Below are 17232 nucleotides of genomic sequence, written 5' to 3' on the forward strand. Positions count from 1 at the left end.
GACACATCACACATCATTATCACCCAGTGTCCATAGTTTACAGAAGGGTTCACTCGTGGTGTTGAAGTTAGCCTATGGGATTTGAAAAATAATACAGTGCCATGTATCCACTGTAATAGAATGGTAAAGAACAGTTTCACTGCCCTAAAAATCCTCTGTGCTCCACCTGTTCATCCTTCCCTCTCCTTTTGCTTCCTGCAACCACTGATTTTTTTTGTCTTTTTCAGAATGTCATATCATTAGAATTATATAGTGTGTAACCTTTTCAGATTGACGTCTTTCACTTATTAATATGCATTTAAGAGTCCTCCATGTCTTTTCATGGCTTGATGGCTCATTAGTTAAGAGATTTTTGACAGTTGCAAGTCTCATTTATATATTTGTGTATATATTTATGTATGTAGAATTATCACATCTACCTCTGCAGATAGTGCTTTCAAAAAAAATTTTATGCTGATTTCCCAAACAGAAGTTGTTCATAACCAGTGTAAAAACATTTGCCATAGCTCTGTACCACCATATTGTTATTTAAACGTTTTAAAGTTATCTCACTTTTCAAATTTTAGATAAATTGAGATTTTATATAACCGCGATAAAGAGAAGCCATCTAAGGAAATAAATAAATAGCTATTAAAATAAACAGATATTTCCCTTAAGCGAGTTCCCTTAAATTTGTAACTCAATACAATTGATTTGACAAAGTTTAATCATGTATAGCCACCTCTCAAAGATTTAAACACCTTAGAATGTTGTATTTCTGATTGCCGTCCTTCCATCTTAGAAGTTTTTAATTGGTAATTCAATTCAGCTATTGTTTTTAAAAGCAAAATTTATCATTATTACCTATTTTTCTCCATCAGAGCTTATTTAGATACACATGCATGTTTACTAGTTTCTCCCCAGCGTTTCACCTTGTATTCCACTCCTTTCTGATTTTAATTTTCTTCCTGATATACATCTTTTACTAGTTCTTTCAATCAAGTTCTTTGAATGGTAATTTCTTTCAGTCTTTGCAGTAAATTGTCTTTATTTCACCTTCATTTTTATTTTTTTTTATTTTTTATTTTTTTAATTTTATTTATTTATTTATTGGCTGTGTTGGGTCTTCGTTGCTGCACGTGGGCTTTCTCTAGGTGCGGCAAGCGGGGACTACTCTTCCTTGTGGTGTGCTGACTCCTCATTGCCGTGGCTTCTCTTGCTGTGCAGCATGGATTCTAGGAACGTGGGCTTCAGTAGTTGTGGCACATGGGCTCAGTAGTTGTGGTGCATGGGCTCAGTTGCTCTGCCGCATGTGGGATCTTCCTGGAGCAGGGCTTGAACCCATGTCCCCCTGCATTGGCAGGCAGATTCTTAACCACTGCGCCATCAGGGAAGTCCTCACCTTCATTTTTAAATGATCATTCAGCTAGGTAAAGAATCTAGGTTAATGATTATTTTTACGTCTGTATTTTTAAAATACTGTTCTGGTGGTCAGGAAACGATAGCCCATTGGCCAAATTCAGGCCATTATCTATTTTTGTGTAGCCCACAAGCTGAGAATTTTTTTAAAACGTTTTTAAACAGCTAAAAAAAATAAAAAAACAAGAGAATATTTCAGGATACACTCACTATTATAAAAGTCAAATTTCAGTGTCCATAAGTAAAATTTTATTGGAACACAGTCATCATAAAATTTGTGCAAGAACATATCTAAACAAGAACAACATCAAAAGGCCAAATGATATAATACTGTGTTTTGAAAGAAAACCATACACACTGTATAATTCCATTTATAGGATGTTCAAAAAATGGCCAAGGGCATCTACATGGTAGAAGTCAGAATGGCGGTTACCTTTGGATGGGGCAGACTTCCAGGGCGCTGGGAACACTCCACACTGCTCTTAGAATCAGTGCAATGGCAAAAATTAACTTCCCTGTTTTTGAGCTTACTGGCTAAGAACATAATAAGATGTTTTTCCTCAGGGAAAAGGAAGAGAGGAAACAGAAAGGAAGGGAGGGAGAGATGGAGGGAGGTAGGGAGGAAAGGAAAGAGAAAGGGAGGGAGGGACACACACACATTGAGACCTCATGAGCTCATTTTGGGCCTGCTGTTTTGTAAGCAGGATCCCCACTGTGTCTTTCCAAACATCAGACTCTCCACTGTTGCTGTCATTAGAGATTGTCTTCAGAATGGCCATGGGAAAGACTGGGTTCTACAAGAAAGCAGGTACTTTATCCTGGAGCTTCCCACAGACTTTCATGGGTGTAGTGCCCCCCCCCCCCCGCCACCACCACCAAAGGCCCTTGTAAGCAGCATCTCTTACACTTATTTGACCACAGGACTCTTTTCACCTCCAAATATCACTCAGGATTGCTGCCCCTTGGGAATCCCGTTTGGGGAACTCTCTTTGGACCGTGGACGGCCGTTGTGTTTCCCCTGTAACTCTTGACCACATGCCATGGTGGCTGATTAAATATGAGGACCCTGAATCAGTAAATAATTCCTTTCAATGTTCCTCAATTCTATTGTTTGACTATTTTAAAGCAGCTTTTTGGGAAACGAAGAATACAGTTGCAGACATTTCTAGACAGGCCAGTTCTTAGAAACATCATTCTCCTGGAGAGACATGCGTCAATTGGTTTTTGGGGACAGTCGTCACAGCCTACCCCCAGGGGAGATGCTTCCCACCAGCCATGCTCACTGTGACCACACAGAAATTGGAGGGATGTCCCATTTTGTAAGTACTGTAGCCAGACTGTCATCTCATGCTCACAGTGGGCTGTTTTTCTGTCTTTCAGGGACAGGATCAAAAATGTCAGTACTCACTTCTCCAAGAGGAAAGGTGGAAGTGGTTCACTGCCGAAGAACAGAGTCGCAGGATATTTATTGCATTAAAAACCTCATGAGAAAATTTACCCAGAAGCTGTTTGGGAGTCTTAATGTCATCTATCTTCTGTAAGTACATGACAAAGGGGCTCCACTCCTTTGTCCTCTTGGGGCTTGTGGTGAGGAAGGGGCAGCAGGCAAGTCTGCCCTACTGAACAGGAGATCTCTGGAAATAACCATCACTAAGTCCCATAATAACGTGTAAATTGAAAGCATTTCTCATGGCTTTTGGATTCAGGCAAACTTGAGTTCAAATATCAACTGCCCCACGCACTAGTAGTCACTGGGGGCAAGTTAATAATATTAGCTACCAGTTTTGAGAATTTATTTTCTTTGAGACTCTGTGCTTTGCCAACATTGTCTTGTTTAACTCTGAGGTAGCCACTGTTGTGCCCACTTTACAGATGAGAAAGTGGAGGCCTGCCCAAGGTCCAGAAGTTAGTAAGTGACAAAGCCTGAATGTGCTCTTAGCCACTCCTGCTGAAATGTTCTAATCTTCAAAATATGCATAGGTTTTTTTTTTTTTTTTAAAGATCTTTTTTTCTCCCTGTTTTGTTTTTTTGGACCCCAGAATAGGAATATTCTATAAGCTGTTCCTCATTATTTTTATTGAAAATGATAAGAGATAGGTCAGTTTTTTGGGTTTCATAAAGCTTCAGGTTAAATACAATTAAAATGTTTAACTAGGCCAGCCTAAGACATTAAAATTTGCAGTCTCTGATCACCACACTGATGAATGTAATGTAAATTTGCCACAGTTTTGTTGGAGAGCAGTAGGGTAATACATATAAAATGCTTTAAAAATATGTATAACAATGAAATGATTTCTTTTTTTTTTCTTTGGCATGATAGTGGATTAAACACCTTAATGATGTCCTCTGGATGGAAGCATGTTGATACACAGACACATACACACACACACAAAAGTAAAGACTGTGCAGAGGACACTGTCAAAATGAAATCAGAAACTTCAGGACAATAGCAGGAACCCAAGCCACTTTCTCCTTGAGGATTTTTGCCACATTTTAGAAACCTCAGGCTTCTGTTTTGACAGGTCTGCAAAGAACAGAAGTTAAATACTCCCTCTACTTATGGAGGGAAGTATTAGATTTCTTTGTATAAAACTTTGTTGTTCTCTATAAGGGTGAAGAAGACGTAAACCCACTGCATGAAAGTAAGGAAACTAGCCTGTTTCAACCTCAGCATGAATGAAGGGGGATAAAGCCTCCCCCAGGAGCTCATAGGCACATGTGGATTTGAGGTCTGTTAATGATCTGTATGGTCCCCAAAAGCTTCAAAACTTAGCAAACAATGAATGCATTTTCAGACAACCAAAACTAAGTTAGTTTACCCATAGACTGAATAAGGTAAAAGAAGTGGAGAATTTGATGAAAAGTGGTTGCAGGTTAGTAGTGTGCCCAGGAGACCTGCTGAAATAAGTACAGATCAGGTCTGAAGAGGTGGAGCTTCAGCTCAGACTTCAAATACTACTCACAGATGAAGTTCCAAGGAACATGAGCTCACAGTCAAAAATCAGAAATATACAAGGAGACATGCACCATTAGTGAGAACCAACAACAAAAATATATACAGCAGTATCAGACTCTCAAAGACTTCAGATATTAAATCACAGAATATAAAATAACTATGCTTACTATGTTTCAAGTGAAAAGATATGTTTTAAAAAACCATAAAAATGAAAAATGAGGTTTGAAAAAAGTCTAATAGACCATCTAGAAAAAAACAGAGTTAAAATTAAAAGCTTGGTGGATAAATTAAACATCGTAATAGACACAGCTAAAGACAGAAGTAGTGAACTGGAGGATCAATGCCAATAAATCACCTAGAATTCAGCACAGAGACAGAGACAAAAAATAAACATGGAATATTTAACAATTAGGTCTAATCGGACTTGTAGAGGGAGATAATAGGAAGTGGAAGATTCAATATTTGAAGAGATAATGGCCAAGAACTTTCCAGAATTGTTGAAAAGCACCAATTCTTACAGAAAACTCAATGAATCCCAAATAGAAAAAATACACAGAGAATTTTCCAGCTAACCACATCATAATGAAACAGCAAAACACCAAAGCTAAAGAGAAGATCTGAAAAATAACCATAGAGAAAAGATAAATTTCCTGCAAACAACTAAAAATTAGACTAATGATGATTTTTCACTAGCAATAACAGTACCTAGAAGATAGTGGAATGTCTTCAGTATCGGAGAGAAAATAACATCAAACTAGAATTTATACCTAGTGAAATAATTTTTCAATACCTATGGGAAAATGAATGCATTTTTTAGACAAACAAAAACTAGTTTACTAGTGGACTCTGAATTAAGGAAATTCCTCAGAATGTGCTCTAGACAGAAGGAAGAATATCTCAGCTGCAAAACCCAAGATAAAAGAAGAAAAGTAAACAAAAATATGTACAAATATGAAAAAAGTCTACCTTGTATAAAACAACATTGATAATGACTAATATAGATATTAAATATAAATGGTAAGTTATAAGATGTAAATAAGTTAGATAAAATACAGGACAAAAATAACAGATAAATTGGGAGTCGTGATTAGATTGAAAGTATTATTTATTTATTTATTTGTTTATTTATTTATTTAGGCTGTGATGTGTCTTCATTGCTGTGTTCTGGCTTTCTCTGGTTGTGCCGAGTGGGAGCTACTCTTTGTTACGGTGCACAGGCTTTTCATTGCATTGGCTTCTCTTGTTGCAGAGCACAGGCTCTAGGTGCATGGGCTTCAGCAGTTGCCTCATGCAGGCTCAGTAGTTGTGGCTTGACGGCTCTAGAGCATAGGCTCAGTAATTGTGGCGCAGGGGCTTAGTTGCTCCGTGGCACATGGGATCTTCCTGGACCAGAGATTGAACCCGTGTCCCCTGCATTGGCAGGCAAATTCTTAACCACTGCACCATTAGGCAAGTCCCGAAAGTACTTTTAAGGTATTGTTCAGGAGAAGTGGTACCTAGTATTCAAGGGTTTTCCTCCTCCCTCCTGTGAGCCACATGTCCTGCATGAAGTCCTTTTGTAGTCCCTACTTGCCCTGAATCAGGGCTGGTCCTGTGTAACCAGTAGAAATCTGCAAAAGTGATGCTCTGTGACTTCAGGTCTAGATCATAAGGTGTCTGCAGCTTCTACTGGGCCCTTGAATGCTCTCTCTCGGAACCCAGGTGCCATACTGCTAAATGCTTTAAGTCACATGGGCACACACAGGTGCTTCATTTGACAGCCTCGGCCAAGCTCCCAGCCAACAACCAGCACCAGCTGCTAGCAGTGTGGATGGAGCCATTCTAGACATTGAATATTCAGGTGACTGCAGCCACCAGCACCACTTGACTGCCATCACCTGAGAGACCCCAACCAAAAACTGCTCAATCAAACCCAGCCAGCCCACAGAACCATGACAGATAATAGTGAATTGTCGTTTTAAGCCACTAAGCTTAGGGGGTGGTTTGGTACATGTCAGTTGATAACTGGAGCTGAGGGTAAAGACTTTGTTAGAAATATATGTTAACATGGCTAGTAAAATCATTAAAGGTTAGCCGTAGAGATAATAACTTCTGATCTATGGAGGGGAAAATGGAACAGGAAATTTGTAACAAACCCTGAATCTAAAAGAAGGCAAGAAAGGAGGAAGAAAAAAGAAACAGAAAGCATAGAGCATATTAAAATCATATAATAGGAAGATAGAAAAAAGTTCGGTTACATCAATAATCAAAATAAATGTATTTAAACAAAATTCTTTAGTTAAAAGATAAAGATGGGCAGATTGGCTGAAAACAGAACAAAAAAAGAAGCAGTCATATTTTATATACAAGAGACACACCCAAGATATAAAGTCACAGAAGGATTTAAAGATAAAGTATTGGGGAAAAAAGAAGCCAGCCAAAATCTCATCTCAAAAAAAAAAAAAAAAGGTTGGCATTGATATATAAATAGCAGACAAAATATACTTTTGGCAAAAAGCATCATTGCAGATAGAGAGGGTCATTATATAATGATAAAAGGTTTAGTGCTTGAGGAAGGTATGACAGTTTAAACTTGTATACTCCTAATGACACAGTCGTAAAATATATAAAGCAAAAAAATCAATAGAACAGAAAGATGAAGTAGACATACCCACCATTATAATGGGAGATTTAATATACCTCTCTTAATAAATGGAAGATCAAGCAAACTAAAAATCAGTGACAACAGAAAAGATGTCGACAAGAACCCAATTAAAGAACTTGATCTAATGGATGTATGTAGAACACTGTACCCAGTGTTAGAGCATAGATAATCTTGTCAAGTAGGCATGGAAACATGTATAAAAACTGACTTCTTGAGACTTCCCTGGTGGTGCAGTTGTTAATGTGGTTAAGTGGGCAATGCAGGGGACACGGGTTTGATCCCTGGTCCAGGAAGATCCCACATGCCGCAGAGCAACTATGCCTGCAAGCCACAACTATTGAGCCCTTGTGCCACAACTACTGAAACCTGCACACCTAGAGCCTGTGCTCTGCAACAAAATAAGCCACTGCAATGAGAAGCCCACCACAAGGAAGAGTAGCTCCTGCTCGCCACAACTAGAGAAAGCCCGCATGCAGAAATGAAGACCCAATGCAGCTAAAAATAAATAAATAAGTAAGTAAATAAATAAATAAGTCCTTAAAAAAAGAGACAAAGCTGACTTCTTCTTAGGCCATGAAGCAACCCCAACAGTGGTTAGTACCACATAGCACGTTCTTTGACAACAATGCAATGGTTGCAAATCAATAACAAAAAGATAATTAAGGGATGTCCATATATTTGAAAATTTTAAAATGCAATGATAAATAATCATAGGTCAAAAAAGAAAAATAAAAATTAGAATACATGAATTGAATGAAAATAAAAATATGTTAGATATATATGTATATAAATATAAGTATATACTATGTATGAGATCAAGTTAGCTCTGTGTTGCAGCTAAAACAAGTGTGGAGTTTATGACATTGGAGGCTCCCATGCCTCCCCTATTCTCTGGGCCTCTGTGTTCCTCCCCCACTGTCGCCCCTCTGAAATCAGCCTGGGCCTGTGACTCACCCAGTAGAATGCGTTGGACGTGTGCTGTGCCCGTCCCTGGTCCCTGAGTGTTCTGCACCTTCTGGGTCTTGGAGTGGCTGTAAGCGTTCCTGGAATCCATGTGTCTCCTGTGTTTGTGTAGTTTCTGAATTGGCAGATACCAAAAGTGTAACTTACATCACTTGGGAGGGTAATAGTGAAAGTTTTTTTAATGTGAAAATGGAATCCTTATAATTGAAAACGTTGAGACCTGCCTTAGAAGCCAGCCTATTTTCAGAAGTAAAAGTAAATTTACATTTTCATTAGTATCCCAGAGCTCCCCAAACAGCTCCCTTGCTACCCAGCCCTTGTAGCCTTTCATTTTCACATTGGGTAACTACCATCCCCTCGCCAGGGCGACCTCAGGCTTCCAGACCCATCGTCTGGGCATTTCTAAAACTGGCGGTTTCTTTTCTAGTTTATTCACTTTCCTTTTATTGACTGCTGGCTCAGTCACAGAGATACAGGCATGAGTAAAAGTGGTCTCACCTAAAAACCCTGCTCAATCTTAGGGGAGAAAATGACAGATTGGGCAGAGCAGGTGAGTGGGGAAAGGGCCAAAAAAGTGGGCAACGTGGCATGCAGAGGTCACAGTGCATTCAAGAGGGGAGCAGAAACCCCCGGTTCAGAGTATAGGGGGACGAAAAGGGACACCGTCAGGCTGCTTAACAGGGCAGAAAAATGGGGACACTGTTTCACTACCAAGTACAGTTAAGTAAAACAAGTGTTGGCTGAACTTGGAAAATTCCTTAAACCAATTAAATAAATGAAACTGCTCTAATGAAAAGAACTCTGATTTCTATTGCTAGAAGATATCTTTGAACTTTAATATATTTTGTGTGAAATACATGTGCACGTGTGTGTATATATATTTCAAGGGCTCCTTTGGTTTGGCCTTGGCTTATTACAAAGCATAATTTTAAACCAGCTTTAAAGGAACGCACCTTCTCCCTCTCTCTTTTTCTTCCTCTCCCTTTTTTGCTCCCACAATGATTTTTATCTGTCCTGTAGAGGACCTAATGGTTAAGAGGTAATAAGAAGTGGAGATTGTACATACAAAAAGATATGCTGCCAAAGTTACTTTTTACAGTCAGGCTCTTTGGAAATTGCAGTGCATTTTCCCATTGAAACAAAGTTATTGGTGGCTGGCTTCCCAGGCCAACCCACAAAAGCCTATTTAATCTATAATGTCTGTGCGGTAAAGTACTGTGCTAATTGTGTACTACAGAACACAGCCACCACCCTAGGTTCCCATGGATAAATGCATTTCAAGTTCAAATTGGGATTCCAGGAGCACATTTCCCTTGCTTCCCTGAGGGGATGGCGGCTGCCTGGTCCCAGCTCTTGCCCACTTCCTCCTCCACCACCTCTATCACCATCATCGCTAATGCTCCCGGGGGTCCTGTGCCGTGGGTCTTTCCTCATCTGGGTTACAGTGAGGACTGTCATGTGAAGCCATAGGTCATGGCTCTGGGAGCCTGGAGCAGGGGAGCCCAGAGGACCGGAGCTGGAGGGAGCCCTGCAGGAGTGAAATGAGGGGCAGGGGCTTCAGTGAATCAGACAGAAGAAGCTAGGGGGCCGCCTCCTCCTGCTAATGAACACCCTGTGTGGATCCGTGTTCTCAGTACCCAAGGGCAGCCAGCTGCTGTGCTTGGGCCAGGGGCACCGCTGGTGTATTCCCCCGTGGCTGAGGGCTGTGACTTGTGAGAGGGGACGGTGGCTGGCGGTGCTGAGACTGGTGTCCCGAGCACAGTGTTTCCCAAAGGTGCCCACACCTGTGGTGGTACCCAAGTGATCTGACTCACATCATGCAGAGCAATTTTTGTTTTAAATGTTCTGTCTTCATTTTTATAGTTAACCTTCTATTTATAGGAAGGGATACTGGTGGTTTTTCATTTATGATAGTGATGTAAAATTTCTTGTTGAAATCGACTTATTTCAGCCAAAAGTGAACTGGCTTAAGGAAAATAATTAAGTACAGAAAGTGCATGTGTGTCAGAGACACACACATGGGCCCGTTGGCCATCTTAAATGGATGCGTTTAGGCCAACATGCGAGAGCTGGCAACATGTAGAGGATGTGGAAGACTGCAGTCAGCGGTTTCCCCCGCTGGTCTCCAAGGGAGGGGTCATGGACACGTTATGTCATAGATGTAACACCTCTGTAATGAAGTACAACTTCCTGTAAAGATGTGGTTGGTAGCAGCAGATGTCCTGAAAGACACACTGCCAGAGTTGCCGCCCCATCATTCCCACCTCTTCCAAAAGCTATGATACCTCATGCAGTAGTTGCTGAGCTACCAAAGGTGGGAGAAAAACACCACCTCTTCATCTCACTTTTGCTGTCTCCTGTATGAGTGCAATTGGAATTGTTTCCACAGGGAGAAGGCAAACCTTGCCATCACCCTCCACAATGACCAGGAGGAGATCATGGCCCAGGCCACCTTCCTGGACTATCCCAACTGGAACGTCACCCCGCAAGATGACTGGGTGTCCGTGTTCCAGGAGCTGGACAGTGAAATCCCGTGTACAGTGAGTAACCATGCATGTTGCTTATGAGAACGGCCTGAATTTGCAAGGGAAGTCCTATGTTTGCCTACAGATCTACTCAGTGTTTGGACTGAGGAGTTCAAAAGTCGTAACAGAAATTATGTGACATCATGACAGACAGAAACGAACTTATCTGGTATAGAGGGATGGGGAGTCTGAGAGCAGGAGGCATCGGAGGAGGGCAGGGGTAAGCAGGAATTAGTGGAGCCTCAGAGCTGTGCTTCCGAGGCCTCCACGCTGTACGCCCAGGTGTCTGACCTGCTGAGAGGGCACCCGCCATTTAGCACATCTGCCCCCGAAGTAATGGCAACAGAGCCTCAGATTTAAGTCACCCTGTGTAATTTTCAAAGTGCCCTCATGGGCTCTGGCTCATCTGATGTCTCCTAACTATGGACACCGGACACCCTGTCGACCCACCTCTGCCAGGTCAGCGGGTCCCAGAGAATAGGGCTTTGGTAGCTGGTATCCAGCCTGAGCTGTTCCTGCTTCAGCGGCCAGAGCCAGGCCAGCGTCTGGCCCCAGATGCTGCGGAAAGCCAGAGGCTGCCGTGTCAGTGGAGCTCAAGACCATGCCCCGGAGCCCTGGGGAATGGCAACTGCGTGAACGAGTGGACTTGCACACACATGCTAACACGCACAGCCCAGCACGGTAGTTACCCAGCATCTGTTCAGCTAGATGCTGCCTCTCCCTGGTCCCCTGTGCTCCCAGTCACCACTGTCAGAAAAATTATCCCAAACTTGGAAATAGGCCAAAAAGATTCTTTCCATTGTGCTTGTACCTTTGATTGATTTTCTATTGACTGAGCTATTTTACAGTTCCGTAGGAACAGTGATTAACTTGTAGATTTTTGTCCATTTGAGATGTAAATAACTTCTGTCTGGTGGAAGAGATAACCTCAAAGGTTACAGTTTCTGGCCCAGTGGGACCTGAACTCTTTTGTATCTAGCCAGGCAATCTTCTAACATTTCCTCATTAAACTGCCTGAAGCTGGCTTCTCAAGTGCAATGAATCATTTTTTTTTATCAACTCACTGGTCGCCTCATGAACTGATGGGTTGAATCAGTCAATCTCTGATACGTGCATTTTGTATTTGCATTAGGGTCATGATTTTACCTTTTTGAAAATTGTAAATTAACACCGTTTTTCATAAATTCTTTCCCCTTTTGTTCCTTTTCTTGTTTTAAGATTTTTTTTTAAACTCTTTTCTTGGGTAGTATAGAGCTGGGCTGTCGTGTAGGGTACACCAGCCCTATGTAGCTATTGCGCATTTGAAATGTGGCTAGTTTGAATGGAGATGAGCTCTGAGTATAAAATATACACCGGACATCAAATACTCAGAAGGAAAAAAAGAGTGTAAAATACCTCATTGACAATTTTTATACCGACTACCTCTTAAAAGGATAATAATTTGAATATATTAGGTTAAATAAAATATATTAACATTAATTTTACCTGTTTGTACTCCTTTTTTAAAAAATGTGTCTATTAGAAAATTGGAAATTACACATGTTCCTAACATTTGTGGCTTGAATTATTTTCCTGTTGGATAACGTGTGTATAGAGCCTTAAGGCTTAATGCATTACCCACCCCAGGGGTATCTGCAACTCAAATAATGATTTTTATCTGAAAGCTAAGGAATAAGTGTTGAACTGTAGTATTTTTGATGTAAGAGAGAACTTGGGGAACAAATCAGCCAAGTAATAAACCATGTACTCCTAAGGCAGGTCCTGTTCAAAATGTAAAGTGGGTGCTGTGGGGATAGGTGAGTTCGTGCATGGGAAGTGCTCACATTGCGACATTACATTGTCACCGTCACTGTTGTTATCTGGACTCTGGAAACTCATGGTTCTTCTCTCGCTATTTTATGCCCCATAAACACCTTCCAAGTGTTCCTAGGGCATGTGCCACTCAATAGGAGGGGAGACCAAGGCACACAGATGTGCAGGTGGTCACCAAAGGCCATCTATGAAACTGCTCAGGAAACAGGAGACACAGAAGTGCTCCTTTTGTTCAGATCTAGGTGCAAGCACTGTCCTCACCTCACTGCTCAGCCACCTCCCATTTACATTGTCTCTAAAATTTGAGGATTTGCCCGTAAACACAGGGGTACTGAATTGAACAGGAAGATGTGGGGACGTGTAGAGCAACTCCCCACGACCAGCCACTTAAAAAGTCTTCAGTACAACTGAGTCATTTTGCTGTGCGGAAGAAATTAGTACAACATTGTAAATCAACCACACTTTGATAAAATTTTTTTAAAAAGTTATGGGCAATGCTCTTTAAAAACCCTAAAGATTTAACCTGAAAGCCATATTAGAATCTCGCTACTTTGTTTTCTGCTCCCAGGTTTTCTGGGTCCCGAGAGTAGTATTAGATTCTGACTCTGGGAATGTTGAACAAAACAAGCCGTTGGATTCCTAACGGGGCATCTGCCTTCCATCTTCCAAATTCATGAGAGACTCTTTCCCTCGTGTCACTTGAATAGAGCAGCAGCTGCTGACTCCAGAGCCCCGGGGAAGGGCGATTGTCTTTCACTTGGCAGAGGCGCCCCGGGGACAAGACCACTGAGTTCATAATCGATTTCACTCCCCCACAGGCACTGCCCTGCCCGCAGCCGCTAGCGAGGCGAGAGGAAGGGCCGGACATGCTGGACTCATTTACGGTCCCCCTTTCCTTGAATAATTCCTAGCTAGGAGGACAGAAAGCGGCTTGAACCCTACCTGGGTGTCTCCTCATTTTAGACATAAAATGTCATCCACGGACACCAGGCAGCTCTGTGCCGGGGCTGCCCCCCACCTCCCACCCCTCCCCTTGCTCCGACTCAGCCTTTAATAGTGTGCTCTTTTCTTCTGCAGCCTCTGAACACGTTGTTCATGCACCTCTTTGTGGCCGTGGACGAGTATTCCGTCGGCTGCTGCAAAGAGATTATACGGTGAGTGGCCCCGACGTGGCAGAAGGTGGCGCTGGCAGCAGCATCGTAGACGAGACACGTTCATGTCTTTAACTATCTGGATAGTTAAAGAAATATTTTTAAAGGAAATTCTTTGAGGTGTTCAATTGGCTTGTACTTTCTGGCTCTAGTAAAGCATTTACTCTGAACAGCAGTGATATTTCTGAAAGTAAACAATCCTTCCTTTGAATGGACTCCTTTAACTACCACCGCTGGAGGCAAACAGGTCATGTGGTCATTTGAAGAAATGGATTTGGGGGGAGGAGGGGAAGAGAAAAGGTCACAGGCTTGGATGTTTCTAAAAATAGTCTTCCTCATTCTCATCCTTAGACATGTTATTAACAGGAGAGCCGCAGAAGCCGCATGAATAACGGCATGGGGAAACCTGATCCGCAGGCTCCCGCCACACTAGGTCTCTGACACAGAGGCTGCACAGACATTTGGGGGTGGTGGCCTCTGCTCTCAAGTCACTTTGCAATGTCACACCAGACCATCCAGATGCCAGGGCAAAGGTTAATCTCAGCAGAAATCTGGCGTGCCGTGTGGACGTGGCACCTTGTTTCTCGCTACCTCCATGGAAGAGAGAGAAACGGGGGCCGTTTGGAATCCAGGGGAAAGCCGAGAAGAAAAAGGAATTGCCTGGAAGATGTTCTTGCCTTTGCAGGCAGGGAGCAGGGCGCCCAGGTGGATCCGCAGACAGCCCATTTTTGTAGTGAAGGCATTTGTCTCGCCAGGTGCCCGCTGACAGGATTGCCTTGTGACTCCCCATCCCCTCTCTTTCCCTCACCAGGACCGTGTTCAAGGCGGTGCCGGACCTGCACTTCATATTCCTCATCGTGCCGTCCTACATGAGCCTTGGTAAGGCATCCTCCACCACCTCCTGACTCCAGTCGCTGACATAGGAAGTTCATGCTTAAAATGGGGCTTTGGGGATGGGACATAAGAGCCACGGGTCTCCAGATCCTCAGTGTATAACGTGTCCATTCAATTGTAACAATTAAAGCACCCGTTACATTAGAAACTACATTTGTCCTGAAGTCCTGAAGTTATTCCTTGGTAAATTGAGGGCTCACTTCTTTGTCTCTGGGATTTAGGCTCGACTCTCATAACTGTGTTCAACCAAGTGGGGAACATTCCGAGTCTGACGTATGATGAGGACTTTGCCGTGCACATATGTCACAGGCACAGCCACTACCCTCAGCTGCACATCCGCAAAGCCAGGTAAGGCTGGAGCCGTGCCTTTGGTTACCTAAGCTTTACCCTGACAGTTACCTTATGAAGAGTTTAAAAATCGCCAGTTCTTACTGTAAGTGATTATGGCTTGAATGAAATTGCTTTATAATACCCAGAAGCATTACTTCATTTGGAGATGTTTCCACTTCTCCTTGGTGATGTAATGTGCAGGACTGAATATCTGATGAGACTCATTTGGTGCGGTGTGGTCAGCCAAGCTGTATATTTACTACTTAAAGGTTTCTGAAGACACACAATCCCTGGCCCCACACTGAATGAAATAACTTTCAAATAAAACAAACATAAAAATGAATCTGCCTATTCAGTTTTCCCAGTAAAGCCCACCTATTTTCCAGCACTCAGTGAGTGAGGATTCTGTTGACCCCAAAGAGGAGTTTTCCAGGCTGAAAGTCTTCACCACCCACGGCCCACATGATGTGCCTTGAAGGTCAGCAATCTCAAGGTGATAGCTGTGGCAGATTCTGTCTTCCAAAGAAGGGCACCTTCCATCCTGCGTGGTGTCCCATAATGTGGCCTCGCCACTCTTCTCATCAAGAGGTGGGGTCTGTGTCCACTCTTTTTTGAGTCTGGGTGGGTTGTGGCTGCCTGGCTCACACTCCATGGCAGAAGGGATGCTCTGTGATGTGGGAGGTTGGGAGGCTTCTGCCTGGTTCTCTTGGAATGCTCACTGTGGAGGAGACAAGGGGGAGAATTCTGACTGCACTGAGACCACTGTGCCGGAGTCCACAGCCCTGAGGGGCTACCGCTGACGGCATCTACGGCCAGCTGTGTGGACGTGCAGCCCAGGAGAGCCCTGGGTCTGCAGCCCAGCTGACACCTGACTGCAACCACATGAGCGACCCCAAGCACACACTGCCCAGCTGAATCCTCCCAGGTTTCTGATGCTCAAAATTGTGAGCAAAATAGAACAGCTGTTTTGAAATAAGAGGGCATATAAAATCATTTCACAAGGGTGATTGGTTCCTTTATCAGTGAAGAGTAAGTTGTATCTTTTTGGTGTAACCATTGCTATATTTGTTTTTTGTTTGTTTTTGTGTTTTGTTTTTCGTTTCTTTTTTGGCCACACCACATGGTATGCCGGATCTTAGTTCCCCGACCAGGGATCAAACCTGTGCCCCTGCAGTGGAAGCGTGGAGTCCTAACCACTGGACCTCCAGGGAATTCCAACCATTGCCATATTTGATGAGTGCTGGATTTCTTTAGAAAGTGTTGAATCTAAATTTTTTAAAAGCAAGAGCCTAATATTTACCAGGCAGGTAGTATTATAGCAATTTGCATAATTGCTAAGAATTTGCAATAATGACATCAGGTAGATCTTGATGGTGATCTTGGTTTTACTACTCAGCAGATGGGTTAACTTAAAGAAGGAGCTGGGCCTCTGCAGGCCTCAGTTTCCTCTCTGTCAGTGGGTGTGAGCATATTGTCTGCTGCATGGGACTGTATAGTGATGGGATGAGCTGATAAAAATCAGATACTTAGCACACTGCCAGTCACGTGTAGGTGCCCAAGGAAATTATTCTTAATAATATTAGAGTTAAGTGGGGGAAGAGAGACCCACCTACAATAAACTGTGATGCTGTGTAGCTTGGAGGAGGGAAGGATAGAGAGGAATGCAGACAGCTTCATACAACCCCCCCAGGTCCCCCAAAATAGAAATGTCCATTAACGTGTAAATGTTCACAAACTATGGTACCTCTGCACAATGGATAATACTCAGCAATGAAATGGAATAAACCACGTATACACTCAATGGCATGGAGCTATCTCAGAAAGCTTATGCTGAATGAAAGAAGGCAGACATAGAAACAAAGACCATGTACTGTTGATTTCACTTGTATGATGTACAAAATGGCAGAGGTCAGATCAGTGGTTTCCTCTGGTGGAGGGAAGAGTGGTGGTGGGAGGGACATGGTGGGGAGACAGTGTTATGTGCTCTGATCAGGGTGTATGCAGCTGTCAAAGGTCATCCAGCTGCACTCTTTTGTTTTCTTTTTTAAGTTTATTTTTGGCTGTGCTGGGTCTTAGTTGCGGCATGCCAGATCTCTTTTAGCTGCGGCATGTGAACTCTTAGTTGCGGCATGTGGGAGCGAGTTCCCTGACCAGGGATGAAGCCCAGGCCCCCTGCATTGAGAGCACGGAGTCTTAGCCACTGGACCACCAGGGAAGTCCCCGAGCTGCACTCTTAATATCTGTACACTATGTTATTATACCTCAGTGGGAAAAATGTAAAAGAAAAGAGGCTTCATAGAGAAGGTAGCCTCTGAATCTGGTCAGGAAGGATGAGTCAGAGTTCAGCCAGATGGACAGAATGAGCAAAGGTGTGGAGGCAGGGAAGCACCTGGAACGTCTGTTACCAGGCAGGTGGGCAGGTATGAGGAAGAGCAGAAGGACTGTGGTGAGTAGGCTTTACCTGGAGCCAGCAGGGAGCATTGAAGAAAGGCACAGTGTGGACTGTATGTTAAAAAATAACTGATTTCCCTGTTGTCAGTGGCTTGCGGGGAGGAGCAC

The 17232-nt window shown here is 42.9% G+C and overlaps 1 protein-coding gene across 1 annotated transcript in view; it reads left to right on the forward strand.

Moving 5' to 3' along the window:
- The first annotated feature begins 2792 nt into the window (after nucleotides 1-2792).
- CFAP61 (cilia and flagella associated protein 61) overlaps nucleotides 2793-17232 on the forward strand; it is a 242434-nt gene continuing 227994 nt past the window's right edge. Inside the window, exons 1-5 of the mRNA XM_057703248.1 lie at nucleotides 2793-2935; nucleotides 10351-10501; nucleotides 13376-13452; nucleotides 14261-14328; nucleotides 14565-14691. Of these exons, the coding sequence (XP_057559231.1) occupies nucleotides 2793-2935; nucleotides 10351-10501; nucleotides 13376-13452; nucleotides 14261-14328; nucleotides 14565-14691 (566 nt within the window). The remainder of the gene's footprint in view (nucleotides 2936-10350; nucleotides 10502-13375; nucleotides 13453-14260; nucleotides 14329-14564; nucleotides 14692-17232) is intronic.

The sequence above is a fragment of the Hippopotamus amphibius genome, chromosome 12 (genome assembly GCF_030028045.1).
Source record: "Hippopotamus amphibius kiboko isolate mHipAmp2 chromosome 12, mHipAmp2.hap2, whole genome shotgun sequence".
Lineage (NCBI taxonomy): Eukaryota > Metazoa > Chordata > Mammalia > Artiodactyla > Hippopotamidae > Hippopotamus > Hippopotamus amphibius.